This window comes from Drosophila pseudoobscura, chromosome 4 (assembly GCF_009870125.1).
Source record: "Drosophila pseudoobscura strain MV-25-SWS-2005 chromosome 4, UCI_Dpse_MV25, whole genome shotgun sequence".
In the NCBI taxonomy this organism is placed as follows: Eukaryota; Metazoa; Arthropoda; class Insecta; order Diptera; family Drosophilidae; genus Drosophila; species Drosophila pseudoobscura.
Window position 1 is genome coordinate 4,274,409 of NC_046681.1, and position 17,243 is coordinate 4,291,651.

The 17,243-nt window shown below is 45.5% G+C and overlaps 3 protein-coding genes across 5 annotated transcripts; 2 read left to right on the forward strand and 1 right to left on the reverse strand.

The window, feature by feature from the left end:
• The first annotated feature begins 1,945 nt into the window (after positions 1 to 1,945).
• On the forward strand, positions 1,946 to 15,156 carry LOC6902690 (non-lysosomal glucosylceramidase). 2 transcript variants are annotated; one of them, XM_002133169.3, is made up of 7 exons: positions 1,946 to 2,500; positions 10,585 to 10,854; positions 12,075 to 12,670; positions 12,741 to 12,996; positions 13,055 to 13,428; positions 13,493 to 13,726; positions 13,796 to 15,156. In XM_002133169.3, exons 1-7 carry the CDS (start codon positions 2,250 to 2,252, stop codon positions 14,653 to 14,655), a joined length of 2,841 nt encoding a protein of 946 aa, XP_002133205.3. In that variant the 5' UTR covers positions 1,946 to 2,249; the 3' UTR covers positions 14,656 to 15,156. The 2 variants fall into 2 exon arrangements, with proteins under 2 accessions (XP_002133205.3, XP_015036786.2); XM_015181300.2 differs by having other exon boundaries at positions 12,153 to 12,670.
• On the forward strand, positions 6,974 to 8,849 carry LOC4816328 (uncharacterized). 2 transcript variants are annotated; one of them, XM_001356165.3, is made up of 2 exons: positions 6,974 to 7,196; positions 7,248 to 8,849. In XM_001356165.3, exon 2 carries the CDS (start codon positions 7,252 to 7,254, stop codon positions 8,674 to 8,676), a length of 1,425 nt encoding a protein of 474 aa, XP_001356201.2. In that variant the 5' UTR covers positions 6,974 to 7,196; positions 7,248 to 7,251; the 3' UTR covers positions 8,677 to 8,849. The 2 variants fall into 2 exon arrangements, with proteins under 2 accessions (XP_001356201.2, XP_033235578.1); XM_033379687.1 differs by having other exon boundaries at positions 6,974 to 7,195; positions 7,242 to 8,849.
• mTTF (mitochondrial transcription termination factor) lies at positions 15,097 to 16,751 on the reverse strand. Its single transcript, XM_001356164.4, has 3 exons — positions 16,177 to 16,751; positions 15,541 to 16,121; positions 15,097 to 15,476 (listed from the first exon to the last, which is right to left on the reverse strand). The coding sequence occupies exons 1-3, from the start codon at positions 16,625 to 16,627 to the stop codon at positions 15,234 to 15,236; spliced, it is 1,275 nt and encodes a 424-aa protein (XP_001356200.2). The 5' UTR covers positions 16,628 to 16,751; the 3' UTR covers positions 15,097 to 15,233.
• Positions 16,752 to 17,243: the final 492 nt, after the last annotated feature.

A 17,243-nucleotide genomic window follows, 5' to 3' on the forward strand; every position in this document is an offset into this window, starting at 1 on the left:
TATATTTGGCACTTTACAAATTTTAAATGAATTCTTTTACTGAGCAGGAATATTTTTGATATATATATATTTAAATATTTATTTTTATTTATTTAATATATTTAAAAACAAGGTTTTTAGACGTAGTGCCTTTTTTCAATAACCAAATGTGTATTACATTTCGTTGTAATGAACTTTGCAATTCTGATATGCTGACCTAGGCAGTAGCAGCTAAACGATTTTCGAAAGAGATAAAATACATATATGTATATACGCTAAATTAATGTTGGTACTCACCTCCAATGTTTCAGTTGACTTAGTGTAATGTCATGCGACCATTAGTTAGTTAGCAAAGCCTAATGTCATAAGCTCATAACTCTTAATGGGAACGCAAAATTGAGCACAACCTTCCTATAGCTAAGACCGATTTCGGTATATCAATGCTTTGCCAATCGAACTTTATCTGTTAAACAGCCTGCCCGGCCCTTTTATCCCGTAGTCCTATACTATTAAATATAAATTGACATCGAAATATAATTCTATATTTAATCAATTTAAACAATTACTTAAACTTCATTTCTGCATACTTATATATCTCACTCATTCACTTTTAAACAACTTCTCTTTGGCGCGCACTGATCGTATCCAGTCGATAGTATCGGTAGCCGTTTGGCGAGATTGTTTGTCGCTTTCGAGTTGTGTTTTTTCATCACAAAAATTTCCTGTAACAAAGAGGCTCATTCTATTTAATGATATTTATTTATTTGAGGGAGCAGCACTAGTATTAAAACCTACTTTTATTATGTCTTTGATATACATCTCCCATATATCGATATGTACATATTTTTTTCGTGTTTTGATACCTTTTCCAAAGCTTGAAATATATCGTACCTTAACGGAAACGGTTTTCGTAACGGAAATGGTATCTTATTTTAGTATTTACCAATGAAAATCGTCAAAAATGTTCGTCAACCAATATCTTTATACAACTAATTATGTTACGTTAAAACTAACCACTTACGGTTTACCGTTGGCAACATCCAATTTGTATGGTCGATAAAGATGCCGACAGAATATTAAACGAGCAGCACCCTTCCCGCAACATGAGCAATGAGCACACTCAACATACCCTGGGGAAAAATTATGCAATTGACGAAACGTTTGTTATCCAGGCTCAAATAAATGCAGAAACTATTTCAGTTTCTGTTTAACAGCTGTGTGAACAAATTTTTGCAGATTATGGTCTTATCACAGAGCCCAAGAATAGGTATCGAGATATACATATATACAGAACTAATTGTAGGCATGTAATGGTCTAACACATGTCAATCTGAGAAAAAGTCATTATGTTTTAAATCAGCTTGGAAAACATAATTTTAATATTAATTAAATGAAATAGGCTATAAATATGTCCATACCATAGCGGATACCTGTTGACCAGCAACAATGACGTAACATTCCATAGACACTTACGTTTCATTCCGTTCACACTTATGTTTTATGCTTTGACCTTTTTTGCTTAAATCTCATTTAAGACACAATCAAATAAAAAAGAGTATTTAAAATTAACCGATATTGTAGAAAATTTATGCATTTATCTGATAAAATTACTTGTTCAGATCTGAAGGTCTCAGCTAGCTTGTAATCGTAACCCGAAAATCCGAATCGAGGAATATGATTTCTAATCATGACGGGAACGATTAACCCATTGTCGACCAGTGGGTATTAAAATACTCTCCACAAATATTATAAATCTTGAAGAATATTAGCGCAGTTTAGGTGGAACACATCGGGGTCCTTTTTTAAGCAAAGATAAGGGATAGGATGGACCTAGAAGAGTAATTACTATTATTATAATTATTAGTATGATTTTCTGCGGTTTAGCCCAAGTTGTTATCTTGTTTAAATAAAGGGGGTTTGCGTGGGCTAAGTTCGTTTTTTCATCGGTATTCTCTTTATTCCGCCGCCAGAACTAATTTTAATCGCGTCCAATAACTAACTAGAACGGCACCGGGTTGAGAGCGAAGCACACGCGTCCAATTTCGTTGTGTTTTTGTAAATAAACAAAGTTAAAAAATACGAAAGCGCAACGAACGGGGAAGGCGAGACAAAATAAATAAAACAGAATCTTCTCGCTGTCCAGCCGAGTGTTTTTGTTGCACTAGTGCTCTCTAACTAATTCCATTGAGGCATAATATGCCGTGCATGGTACTTAATTAAAGCTACTAAAAAACTAACCTGTCGCAGGCGCATTAATCGAGTCACAAGCAATGGCAGCAACCGGCGAAACAGCAGAAGCAGCGCCAACAATGCTGGGCAATGGGAATGCCGTTTTCGACGAAAAGCTTAAGCGGGCGGAGGAAGAGAAGGAGGAGGCGCGTGCCGACGAGCCCAACGAGATCACGGACGTGCCGCGCTACGGCCTCAAGCTGAAGTTCGGTCATGCGTGGCCTGAGCGGAGGATCCAAAATGTCCGGGCATCCATCCGGCAAACGCTGCCCTTGGTTCCCCTTGTCTGCAGGTGCGATATATGTGTACATTGTTTTCTGATACTGATAGTGATGCTGATGCTGTTGGGGGGTGGAGCAGGGGCGGACAGATACGTTCATACATAATTAATCGAGGCACAATAATGCGAAATCAATAACCGGTCCCAAGAATACCCCAACAGGAGCTACACCGAGCAGGGCAGGACCCTCTCCCGCGGGCCTTTGCGTGCCAAATATAGCGCCAGGACCTGGCCAACACACAGATACACAGTAGGCTCGACTCGTAAATTGGATTCCATTGTGGTATCGTTGCCAGCTTAATGACATTAAAAACGGCAGTGGGACAGGCTAAGAGGACACCAACACGCGAGGGACTGAAGTGGAGCGTGTGGGGATAGATGGAGCTTATGCTTCTATAGATAACGTAAGGGGCAATCTACATTTGCGTCCAGGGCGATGTTCATTGGAAGTTTATGATTAAAAACATCCTAGAAAAAGCCACAAAGTGGAGTATCTTTTTGCCCCAATGGAACCATCTTGTTCTTTTGAGTTATCTTATTAATGTATCCTCATAGATATATTTCATCATTGAATATAAAATAATTATGGTATGAATAGCCAAACTTGTACCAATGTTGGCGTTAGCCGCAAGACCTCCCCACCTCACCTTGTCTGCCCGCATTGGCGCCAAGTTGGGCGTCCTGTTTGCGTGTCCCGGCCACATTTTCGGAGCTACGAACAAACAAAAAGAACCCACACACCCATAAGAGCTAACTTTTTGAGCTGCCTTTTCCCAGAGAGCGTGAGAGGGTTGACAGAAGTTTCTTCAGCATAGCACATACTCGTATTTTTCTTGCCGGGAATCACAGTATTAACTGACCTAACAAACTATTCCATACAGAACGGAGTGCCCTGAACTCTTCTGTGCCAAATATGGGTCGTCGTTCAGCTTAGTATATGAATCAGGGAACTTGAAATGTTATTGAAGTTTGAAAAAGTACACAGCTGATTTGTTTGGTAGGGTGTGACTAAGCATTGAATTCATTTGTTTGACGTGTGTTTGGGGAACTCGAATCGATTGTGCCCCTGCCTGCCTGTGCTCAAAGGTATTTTATAATCTCCAAATATGGCAGCAGCTTGCTTATCAGTTACTATTGATAGGTGCCTGCGGTGGGTTGTGATTGATAGCCTTAATAATCCGCTTACAACAAAAGTGCACCGTCTATTTATAGTTTGAACAATACTCATCCATGCGCACAGAAGTCATTTGATATATCGGCACCACTTCATACCCAACTCTGGTTAAATAAACGTTTCCCCTCTTGAAGTTCCGCAGAAATGCGCTTGCTCGCATCTAATTTCTTGGCCAAACAGTTCCCATCGCCACTCTCCGACTGCAATATATCCGATATCGTTGCGTACTTCTAAAAATCATTATTCACCAACGAAAGTCTCTGTTCTTGTGGGAATTCCACGAACCTTTCTCTTATCTAAAGGCATTTTTGAAAGCTCACTTTTGATTTCCATGACGTTGCACAATGGTTTACCCTCGCAGAGAGATACGAGTAGCATAACACGCTCGTTCCCCTCTGTAGGGAGGGAGTCGTAAAACTGTTGGCTACTACGAGCCTTATGCCGGCTGCTATCAGGCCAGGTCTGATGTTATAGCATTATCAAGAGGTGTGGAAAGTAATCTGGGTTGATAGCTCTTCTATTTTAATAAGTGAATACCTTTTAGGCAACATTTATTAGGCTGTAAACCTATGACTGCATCAATGCGATCACCATAAAAGTCGTAAAGTAGGGCCTACGATTAAATGCAAAACTCCAGCACTGACCTGGCTAATAAGTATTACAAATCCAGAGAACTACTTGCACATTTCCTGTGGACCATTATCTATTACTCCCTCTTTTTTCCGATTCAATATTTATACTCGACCACACATATAAGTCAAGGAGCGATTAGAGAAGTCCCATGAAGGTTGACTAGCCTGAGTGAATTCTCGTATTCGATTGATAAGGCTATATTGTGTGTACTACAATCCGATCCATTGAGAGTAATATTTGTGAACTTTCTTGTGGCCGTTCCGTTTTTGTTTTTCTGCAGATATAACCATATTAATCTCTGAATCTTCAATTATAGTTTAGTTTATAGTGCCTAGTTTTGGAAACTGTCATCATATTGCTTTTTGAAAAGAGACTGTTGAGCTACTGGGCTTCTTCAGAAGCGTAACTCGATTGATTTGATTAATCACAACAACAAGAAGCTTTCGATTAAGTAATTTGTTTTATTTCGATTTGTAATGCCATGGGCAACGGTGCCAGACTACGGAGTGATTATCGGTGCCTCCCTCAGAGCTCTCAGAGCGATTAAGGGGAGGGACAACAATAGCAACCAGCTGCGATAGGTTCAGAGATCTGATCTCCGTAATGCTTTTTGTGCTGCAATGGGCAGGCGCTTAGTCGAAAAGAGACTAAAACAAAGTCTCCTGTATTAACCAGCAAATGCCCCTTATTTCACATGAGTCGTATTGAAGGCGATACGGGGGCTGTCCTCCTTTCAGGCTTTCAATTTGAATGCCCCGAGCTCTTGCTCGAGTTCAACGTAACTTTGATGACACAGTTCCCGCAATTTTCGTTTCCTGATTGCCAACTACTTTTCACCCAATTCCTGTCGGATTCAGCAGCAGCGTCTTTGCCCCAAAACAAATTATGTGAAAGCAGAGCAGAGTGCCTGGCGCCAGCCGGGAAAAGCATAAACCCAACCCACCACCAACCCACTCCTGCCTCTGCCCCTGCTATTCAGACCCCATCCAGCATGTCTGTCACACATCAAACGCTTTTGGCACAGCTCCCAACGAGATGTGTGCATATGCCCTGCTTGAGCTCCTCCTTGAGCCAACCGATAAGCAAGGAGCGTCTTCAGTGTCTGTGGAAAGAAATCTGCGAGTGGGAATGGAAACAGAAAGCTCATAGCCCCCTGGCATGTGCATTTCCAAATGGAAAATGGAAACTGGAAAAAATAAAAATTTCATTTTCCTTTACGTATTTTCCCTCTCCATGCATTCAAGTTGTACGCCTATGCAGACGGAGCACTTTCCTCATTGTTTTTCCATGTTAAGGCATTTTCCCCCGTCACCGCTGACTGAGCATTTCTGTGACGAGAGAGGAGAATCTTCTGCATGTTAGGACACAAGCGAGCTCCCTAGGGGAAAACATTGTAGTTTGAGGAGTTTGAAGCCTCTTCAAGACGGAGTCCGAGTCGGTGTCCCTCCTGGCTTTTGCTCTCAACTTGTCGCATTTTGTTTATTTTTGATTTGCTCCCAGAACAGTGTTATTTTTCGGTTGGCTGAATGGCAGTCTGAGACTTTAGATTGGAGATTTGATATTTATAGACTTTTCCAGTGTGGGTCCAGCGCTGATTGGTGGGGAGGAATGGAAATACATTTACTGTGACCAAATCTGATGGGCTCTGTGTCGGGAGGGCATGAGGATAAAATGTGCAATGACCTCACTCGGAATTAGTTAGTTTAAAAGACACGAACACTTCATGGAACAAACTTCTGTAATCTTCTGCTTCAGCTGTAGACGGACTTCATCTTATTTACCACCTTTGCTTCTTGACAATCCCCGTCCACGTTCCTTCAACAAATTAGACCCCAACCCGCAAGAACTTATCCGATTTCCCAGACGACAACAAAGTTGTGCATTCATTTGAGACGGCAATCCATCCGTGTACATAGTACCCCAACCCCCAATGCTGGTCCGACCAACTTCATTTGTTACTTGCCACAAGCAATTTGTGCCCCTCTCCCTGTCGCCGCCCCATCCTGCCCCATTTGCACCTTGACGTCACTTGACCCACGCTGACCCCAGCACCAACTCCTCGCCTGCAATTTCACAAATTGGGTGGAACAGAAAAACTTCTGTCCCCAACCCCCCACCCAAAAAAAAATGTACATGGCAGCGAAATGTGGCTAGATTCGGGACAGGCAGGGCCTTTCGGCGGGGTTCTAACTCAATTAAAAACTATTTTCGTGCCATGGCAGAAGCCTTGGACTGAAGCATCTGGCTTGCGGAAGTTTTGCTGAATAAACACACAGAAAGGCGATAAGGAATGTTCAGACTTAAGTTTAATGTCGATTGTAATGCCAGTCAACTCTTTTACCAACTGTGTAATAAGGAGAATTCGTTCGTTTTTCGTTTTTTATATAGGTACATGGATGGACAGTTTATTTTGGTTTATTGACAACGAAGAGTCAGTTCTTTCAGGCTTTGAGAGTGAGTTTATTAATTAATTAATTGCACGAGCCGACGTGCCGAATAATGCTCGGTTTCTATGCTAATATTGGGCTGCATGACCGACAAACGATCGTATTGGGAATGCCAAACTCACCCCAAATATATGTAGAAATTAGTAATTATTAAAATTTAGAACTCCCCTATAAACAGAATCGAAAGCGCCTGCGAAGGGATTGTCATACGATCTTTTTGACTAGATTTTCGGGTAGAATAAGGCAGTTTCTGGACAACAAGTAATCGAAACATATGCTTCAAATTCAGCCATAAAGTCAGATCTTAAATATATATTTATATATCAGTCGAGAGTCACATGCTCTGGTGAGCTCTCCTGAAATCAGCCAGTCTCAGTAATTCTCAGTTCGAATCTGAAGCATTCGAAGGCGAGCGAACGTTTTGCATTGTTGATAAAGAGGGAACCCCCGAAAGGTAAGTTCTGGTGTCCTATAGCCAGCACTGATCTTCAGGCCCACCGCTTAGGAAGATGAGTCGCCACGAGAATGTCGTATGCAGGGGATGCAGCAAGATGGGGTTCACAGGACGCTGCTACCGCTGCCTGAGCTGCCCGAACTTCGACATCTGTGCGGACTGCTATGACCTGGACTTCACCACAGAGAGCCATCTGTTCGACCATCCGGTGAAGTGTGTGTACACCCCGGCCGATGTGGAGCTCTACTTCGAGGGGGAGTACATCAGCAGCGACCCCCCGCAGAGCTACAGGTGCCCCTACTGCAAGCAGTGGGGCTTCAACGAGGCCACGTTCCTGGAGCACATCTCGGGAATGCACCCCAACGCCAGCCCACTGCTGGTCTCCACCATGATCACCTTGTTCGAGCAGCAACAGGCCTCCCGCATGTTTCTCGAGAACGAGCAGCTGGCCGCCATGACGGCAGCGGCGAACTCGCGCAACGAGCAGATGAACCACACTGAGGGCACCCTGGTCCTCCGACTGGAGCCACTCAATCCCGACGGCAGCTACCGGAGGGAGTCATCAAAAACACAGACGGTGTTTGGCGATGCGGGCGTGGATCGACGGGTCGTGCTACGTCGGCCCGAATCAGGCCCGTCGGAGGAAGTCCCTGATGTGACCACTCATGGAGGGGTATCTGGCAGACGACGAAGTGTCCTCAGAGCTCCAGGGGGGTTTTACTTCAATTTGCGCACAGTCGAAGGGGAAAATTTTGGAAACTCGACCTCCCCAGGCCCGTCAAATGAATCCCAACAGGCACCGCCCGTCCCGTCGCCCTCGGGCCACCAAATGATGAACGACATGATGCGCTACTATGGGACCACCCCGCTCCCGACCAGCCGAGCCAGTCGGCCCAGGACTCCAGTGTTTAGCCAGAGCCCTCTGTTCCACAACGGCCTGGCACCAGGCAGGCGATACTTTTCCCACGAAACAGGTCGAAGCTTCTTCGTTGCGGATGCGTTTCCTGAGTCTGGGCTCGGTCTGCCCCACCAGATGACTGATCTGCCAGCTTTCAGCGCGGCACCACCGATGACCGCCACGCACGATCCACATGTTCCGACGCCACTTGACTTGGGTGCCACACTGCCCCTCGAAGACCATGACGCCTTCACCCTGAGCTTGACAGAAGCTATGATCAAGAGCCTGATGGCCTCCATGGAGAAGCCGCCCCCACAGGAGAAGCGGGACACCCGTTACCTCTGCAGTCCCTTTCTTTCCCACGCAACGCGGGAGTCCCCGGAACAGAACGCGTTCCTAGCCCACCGGGCCGAGTTTGTGTCCCAGCTCCTGGCCTCGACACTGCACGAGGAGGAGCCGGCTGAGGGTCTTGGAACCTTCGAAGTCGACGGGCAGAATCGTCCCACTCAAGCACCACAGATGAAATCTTTCCCGAGTTGCGATCTCGCCGGGGCTGGCGATGCGGATATTTCTCCGCGCTAAGCGATCGCAGCTCCGATATCTCTCATACGACATGCGTATGAGAGGCTGTCCAAACCAGCAATGTTTTATATTTTAAAGATTGTGAAATTTCCAGTTTTGTTTTCGGATGACTTTGAAACTCTTGCTTCGAGAGAGGCCATTAAATTTGTAGCGCTATACAGTGTTTTAGGCTTAAAAAAAATGTGTACTTAGAAAGTTCTACACTTTCCCTGCAGTTTGAATGGCCGTCAGGAGACTATTCCATAGAGCCCAGACGGACCAGTGCACGCTCCAAAACGAGGACACTCCGACAGAGTGAACAATCTCGGGGGGGATAGAAAAGTGTACTACAAAACTACTCCGCCGGCTCTACAAATATTAGTTATTTATCATACGTTATCGAATTTACTGGGTAACAGCGCGGCATCGCTGATTTGTACCAAGTACTTGTAAATATTTAAACATTTGAGATACGATTTGTGGGACCGCTGTAATAATTTATCATTCAAATTGTACGATACGTATGTGAGCATCTCTAAAGATGGAATTGGATGGATGGAACTCCTTCGATGAGTAACAAATCCTGATTATGTTGGTCTGTCATAACGATGTTCCATTCACATTTATTCATAATCTTATCATAGCACGAAGGCTCTTAGTTCTCTTTATCGAGTTTGCACTATGTATTTGGGGTAATTAAAGAGTCACGGGCTCCCACCCAATTGGCTTGAAACCACTGCCATCTTAATACATTTCCTCGTTCAGCAATTTTCCCATTTCCTTAATTATTTTAAATGGGAAAATATGCAACGTTCTGAAACTGTCTGTGGGATGTGAATGCAGAATATCTCATTAATTGAATACTCGGAAAATTGGATAATTGGATAAAAGACATTAAAGTGCACCTTTCCGTCGCTTATCCTGTTGGGCTCTTGCTGCGTTTGTGAAGGCCGAGCATGAATTTAAAGGGACTGCACAGTAGTGAATATCCGTTTTTTATTGTGATAGCCATTTGAACACCCAATAAAAATTAAATGTACCTGTACACCGGAGTATTCGGTTGCCCGTCCCATTAACATTCTAAACGGTTGACGCAAAAGGTGTGTCTGGGTGCTTTCGCCGTTTAAAGCGTCTGCCAGAGGTGCGTTTCGAATGGCAAACAGAACCCTCAATGAACCACGAAAAACAATGTAGACTGTGTACAAAGATCGGGTTGAGTTATACCATACTCCATGATACTCGTAGTTGTTTAAAGTTTAAAAATATATAGAAATACCCGGAGAATGCTTGAGAAGTCCTTTACAAATCTCTTGGGGCTCAGCTGTAATAGGCTCTACCAGACATCTGCGTGGCCTCACTCACTCTCAGCCCCACTAATCCATTCGTGCCTCTTCGCTTAAGCGTTGTGCGAACGAGTCTTAAGTCTTACTCAAATCATTTTGAGTTTATATTATTGCTGTTGATACTAGTACTCGTGACTCCTTAAGTGTGCGCATCTTCAGTCCAAAGATTCCCGGAAATAGTAAGGCAATATATTCAGAAACAATCATGTGACTATGGGGCTTTGGCCCTAGTACTCGCCATGGTCACTGGGGCCTTGCACTTGATTTTGTCAACCACTGAGACGTTTGCCGACCTTCACAGAGCCACAGAGCCCCCGGCGCCCCATGAAAGGGAGGAAGAATCGCTAAGCTGTGACAGCCGTTACATTCGCTGTGCGTGTGTAGGTCGACTCCCCAAACGGAAAGCTCACCCAATTATGACATCATCGGGGTCAGGGGCAGGCAATTGGATTGGGATGGGGATGGGGCTGGGGCGGTAGGGCGATATGGCGATTGTGCACGGGAAATGGAAATGTAATGGAAAATGGGGAAAGTTGAGCAGCTGAAATCTGATTTTTCACTCTGTCTCCTGCTCTCGTCCCAATAGATATGCGGCCTACTACTGGAAAGTGTCGCGTGAAGGTCGTCGCGTGTACATGGACTACTACTACATGGAGAACGGAAAGCAGATTTATGGCGTGCCCATCGGCGGGATAGGCGGAGGCACCATTGGACGGGGCTTTGCGGGCGAGTTTTGTCGCTTCCAGATGCGTCCCGGCATCTATGAGTACAATGTGGTGCAGGCCAACCAGTTTATAGTGACCATCAAAGATCAGAAGGGCTGCACCATCTTTCAAAGTCTACTCTCCAAGTGCAGGTAAGAATAACCTTTACATTTTTCTGTATTCCTCTGCCGCGCCCTCTGTACTACATGACTTTTGCAACCAGCCAAACCCTTCAAAGTGTAGATACTTTTCACGTTACGTAGCTATGTACATACATATGTACATCTTTATTGTCATTTTCTGAACATTTCTTTGCCTGGAATTTGTGTTTTGTTATGCCTGATTCGCCTTGCTTGCATGCTTTCAATGTCCTACTCTTTCGCTTTCTTTGATTCTTCATTTCGTATTCGTAAGAATACAGGCCTTTATTGTTATTTTTTTCATATCTTGATGTTGCGAGTACTTGTACATGATGTAGCGTGCCTGAATTATTCGTGTCCAATTTGATGGGCACGACAGGTAGTGCAAGTGGATTTTTTGGGCAGTTCTTGGGCTTCTTAATAATTGACAGCAATTTCATAAATATAAAAACTCTAATCTTATCATAGAAATCCGTTATTACAGGCATTTAAACGCGTGAATCAAATAGACATTTAAATAGTGACCATTTATTATATAATTCTATGGCTAATTTTCCTTATTTGGAGAAATTACGATCTTTACGATCCTATTGCCGGCTTACACACTTCTAACCACACTCTAAGCAAATCGATCAAATCATTTTCGGTATCTGCAAATTACATACAGCATTCCTGTACGAATAACCCGTTCTCTATGTACATAACCACATTACAACAATGGATTTCATTACGATTAGTTCTCATTGAAACGCTGTTTGGTCTTTCCTGTACTGCTTTATGTATTTCACCTCTAAAAACAAGAGTTTCCTCCCTCAAAATCCATATGGAAGTGTGGGCTAATCACCTACTCTGTAGAGCACTGTAACATTTCAAACACTAACCCTAGCTAATCCTCCCAAGCGGCGATGGTTCTGCTGTACGAAAATTTGAAGCGAACTGACACAATAATTTCGAAATAATATTTTTCTCTCATTCTGGATGCACACCACATAAATACGAACTATTAAACACGCAACCTATCGACAACACCTACAACAACATCATCACTGGGATATACTTTGTATGGTGCGGATATACACATATCCAAATCCGATGTGGGGTATCTGGGTTATCTACTGATACGACGAATGTCGTACTCGTAATGGGGGCTTTTTGGCTTTGTTGCGCTTTGAACTTTGGTTACGATTTGGTTTTGCTTATGCTTTGCCACATGCGACATGCACCACATCTAGCACCATGTCGAGGGGCAACAACGGCAGCGATCCGGATGCCGATGGGGAGAAAACTAAATGTCAACTGCCCAATTGCAGCAGCCGCCCCAAGCAGCCGCTGAGTGCCTGGCACTCCAACATCGAAGACGCACGGTGCAGCTACACGGGCCTGTACCCCCGCTCCTGGACCGAGTACGATCTCTCCCACTATGGGGTTCGACTGGTGTGTCGCCAGGTCTCGCCCGTCATCCCGCACGAGTACCGGGACTCCAGCCTGCCGTGTGCTGTCTTTGTGTGGAGTGTGGAGAACGTGTGCGACCAGGAGCGCATAGTCTCCATCACGTTCTCCTTCAAGAACGGCACGGGCAACAAGAAGCAGGACGCCGAGGGCGGGGCCGAGTCGCAGCTGATCAGCGCAGGCAATGCAAAGGGTGTCGCCATTCGCCAGAAGATCGCCGACATGCCGTGCAGCTACAACCTGGCCTGTCGCGTCCTGCCAGAGATCAGCATCACGCGCTGTCCCCAGTTCGACCCGGCTGGCAGCGGAGAGCAGCTGTGGGCTCAGCTGAAGGAGCACGGCCAGCTCAGTGAGCAGCCTACCGGGGAAACCCTGAAAAGTGAGTGACAGAAACCATTGACAGCAAACTATTGAACCCCTTTCTTAATCTGTGTCTCTCTCTCTCCTAGCCAAAGACATAGGCGTCGCTGTCTGCGCCCAACTAGCCCTCAAGCCCCAGGCCTCGCACGATCTGGAGTTTGTCCTGGCGTGGGACATGCCCAGGATTCAGTTCCCCAGGAAGATGCAGACGCACATGCGCTACTACACCAAATACTTTGACGACAGCGGCGAATCGGGACCAAAGATATGCGAGTATGCTCTGAAGCAGTACCCCAGCTGGGAGCGACTAATTGATGCCTGGCAGCGGCCCATACTCAGCGATGAGTACGTCCTATTTAAGTCCCATCAGAGACTATTTTAACAAGCAACTCTTTCCTCCTAGTACTCTACCCGACTGGTACAAGTGCGCCATATTCAATCAGCTCTACTTTATCTCAGACGGGGGAACCATCTGGCTGAAGTGCGACTCATCGCTGGGCAAGGAGCTGGCCTACGACGATCCGCGGCTGGCCTATGGGCGTTTCGGCTACTTGGAGGGGCACGAGTATCGGATGTACAACACCTACGATGTTCACTTCTATGCCTCTCCGGCACTGGCCCATCTCTGGCCAAACCTGCAGGTGAGCCTGCAGTACGACTTCAAGGATGCCATTGCAGCCGAGCTGAGCGACACCCGAAAGATGCTGTACGACGGCAAAGTGATGCCGCGCAAGGTCAAGAACTGTGTGCCCCATGATCTGGGCGATCCCGATGAAGGCAGGTCCCAGACACTGAAACATTTAAAAAGAAGGAATTAATGCGATACTTCATTTTGTTGCAGAACCCTTTACCCTGATCAATTGCTATAACATTCACGATGTAAACGATTGGAAGGATCTCAATACCAAGTTTGTGCTGCAGGTCTACAGGGACTACTATGTCCTGAATGAACTGGCCCAGTCACAAGCGGACAATGCTAGCAAGTTTAGCTCCATTGAGTTCATCGACAAGGAAAGCCTGTACGAAATGTACACGCAGGACAACAAGCGCAAGAACTCGTCGGACGAGAAGCAGCGTAAGTCCCTCGGCCACGGAAATACTTAATGGACTGACTGACTTTATCGACTGAATTTTTTTCCTGCAGAGAATCGCAAGTCAGCCTCCATGTATATCAACGAAACCAATGGCAAAGTGTACCTCATGGATGCGATTGGCTATCTGAAGGCAATGTACGGGGCCTGTAAGGCCATCATGGAGCGAACCATTGAGTATGACAAGGACAACGATGGTCTTATCGAGAACACCAAAATGCCGGATCAGACCTACGACTCTTGGGTGATGGACGGACCCAGTGCGTACTGCTCAGGCCTGTGGCTGGCCGCTCTGCAGGCAATGTCGGCCATGGCCACCATTCTGGACCAGCCGAACGATTGCCTTTGCTTTCAGGACATCCTGGAGAAGGGCAAGCGATCTCTGGAGGAGAAGCTTTGGAACGGCAGCTACTATCGCTTCGATCTCTCGCCCAGCCATCGGGACTCGATTATGGCGGATCAGCTGTGCGGCCATTGGTATTTAAAATCGTGTGGCTTTGATTACGAAATCTATCCCAAGGAGAATGTGCGCACAGCTCTCAAGACGATCTACGACAACAACGTGATGGGCTTCCACGAGGGCAACATTGGGGCGGCCAACGGCTTCATAGCCAATGCGGCAGACCCCTCCAAGCCTGGCCATGTGGACAATAGCAATATCCAAGCAGAGGAGGTGTGGCCCGGAGTGGTCTATGCCCTTGCAGCCACCATGATACAGGAGGGCATGTTCGAGGAAGCCTTCCAGACGGCCGGCGGAATGTACAAGACCCTCTCGGAGCGAATCGGCATGAACTTCGAGACGCCCGAGGCCCTGTACGGTGAGAAGCGCTATCGCTCCATTGGCTACATGCGGCCATTGAGCATCTGGTCGATGCAGGTGGCATTGGAGCGGCGCAGAGCGCTGCGAGACTAAGTCGAGAGTAAAATCGAACCCCCAGTCTATTTACGTGCTACACAACCAAAGATATTTCTAAGCGAGCACAAAGAGGTTCTTAGCTTGTAATTTAATCTTTTTTCGAAGTGGGAAACGTAACGAGCTTAGTGGCAGGCTGTCGGCGGGAGTGGAATGGCAATGATGGTATTCCAGTTCATAAACAATAGCTTTACATATATGTATTTTCAAGCTGCGATCCGTTGGCTGCTTACTCCACGTCTTCTTTAGCTATAAATCCACACACAATTCAATCTGCTACCCTCTGTTGAAGTACAACTACGAAATGGTATTCAAATGGAGCACAAAACGTATTTAAATTTAAATGTTAGCTAAGCAAAATATTTAAATCAATTATATGTCTGTTTCAATTAATTATATATGTCTTAAGCCAGTATTTCAATGTTTTAACTCGTTGCTGTCTTGAGTAAATGTGAACAAAGATGCAGAATTCAACAAGCATCTTTCGCAGTGTTCAATGTATCACGGCATTATTTATTACTGATCGAAACGTATTTGCAACTTAAAGAACCAACTTATTGAAACAATACTCTCCCTGCTCATGGGTCAGCAGGTGTTTGCTGAGATCTCACTTGGCTCTTCCAATGCTCTAGGAACTTCTCATACTCCCTCCTGCTGCGACAAAGGATAACCAGGGAGGAGGGGCGACACCCGTGGCTCTTGAGCTCCTCCACACGGGCCTGGGTAGTCTTCAGGCTGTGGCACAGAATACGAGGAACTTGGGCTATCTCAAATCGTGAGAATTTCGCCTCATCCAGCAAGTAGTCCAGCACCTCTTTTATCTGCAAAATAAGTAGCCAACATGTTCCGTTATCTGTGTTTCGCAAATTTGAAAGCGCTGCTTACCTTTGTAACCCGCACAGTATGCACCTGCGGGTGTCTGTCCATGATCACTTTGGTTTCACTCACGCTAAACCCCAAGCGATGGCCTAAGTACTCCACCACGGAGGAGTGCTTTCCAAGCACTTGGAGCTCATCCAGCGACAGCTTGAGGGAGCGTTGTAGTATGAGCTCGGGACAACGAACCATCCACGGCATGATCTTGTCCTTCTTTGCCCGCTTCGCCCTCTCCAAGCGCAACTGCACAGACCGCGGGGTGTACCGAAAGGCCCACAGATCCTTCAGTATATTGATGGGCGACACATTGTAGTCGATCATATGCTGTAGGTTCTTCTCGAACATTTCGTAGGGCATCTCCAGTATGAAGAGCCGCTTGGACAGGTACTTGGTCACTATCTCCGGGCTCACATGCAGACTCTCGCTGATGTAGTAGACGCGATTCTGCTGCGGTATCGTCTTCATTTCTGCATTGAGGGCGGATACAAGCTTGCGGAGGCGTGGAACAGTCAGACGCAGGAAGGGAACAAAGTGATTCAAGTCCCGAATGTTCATCGACTTTATTAGCTCCAGTTTCAGCTGCAGGCGCTCTGTGGGAACATACCTGTAGACATAAGAAAGACGCTCAGCAGAAGATGTACTCACTGTTGTCCAGCGAAAGAAGCCAGGGATACTCTACAAAGCTGCGTTTGCTAACGCCCTCCAGTTCCAGCAGGTCCAGCGTCATCGTCAGAGAGCGACTGCGGTAGCTGCGGTGCACCGAATCGTCGCCCATAATCCGCTGGAGCTCGGCATCGGTGAGACGGAAGCGTTCCCTCAGTGTGTCAATGAGCACGCTGGCTCTCGTTCCCGTTTCCTGCTCCAGGCGATAAGGCACGTACTCATTGTCCGCCTCGTGGCCGGTGCTCGCTGTGGTGGCCGCTGACGCCGTCAGCAGGGACTTCCTTGGCCTTGCTTGGCTTTCATACTCGTACTGCGTGAAGAACGTGCGTCTCGAGCAGCCAACTGTAGCTGCTCTAGCCAGAACTGGAGCTATTGCCGTAGTTGTGTGAAGCCTGAGCGCAAGCTCAAAACTTCGCAGCAAATTTCGCAACATTCCAAACAGCTGGACTAGAAAAAATCCAGTAAAACGGTTTAATCTTAAAAATTACAAAACAATTTCTTCAGACCGGCGCAACACTGTTGTCATTTTAGCTTATTTTAAGCTAGATTTTCCTTATTTTACAATCAAATAGGTTGAAAAATAATTGACATGCTTATAGCTTGAAATCTAGCTTATATCGAATATAAATTTGCTTATTTTGGCCTAAAGAAAACATTTTTTTATTTTTTATTGTATTGTAATAATTGGTAATTTTTATCAAGAAAAAAAGTCAACAATTGGTGCCAATTTGTGCGAATTACGGCAGCATGCTTTCGCTAAAAAACATATTGTGTCCAATACAAGCATGACACAAACTAACAAAATAAATTGTGCTGGAAAGTCCTCACTGTACATTGTGCAGTATATTGTACGGACATAGCACCTATCGATCATGTATCCAAACCAAGAATGAAGTGGATGAAATCAGTTCATTACTTTAATTAAAAATTTAAAAAAGTTTAAATTTTAGCTTATTTTAGCTCACTTTTTCTGTAATCTAGCTTATGGTAACTCTCAAATTATGGCAGCACTGCGACTCAGGCGTTTTGCTCATGACGATTGAACGAAC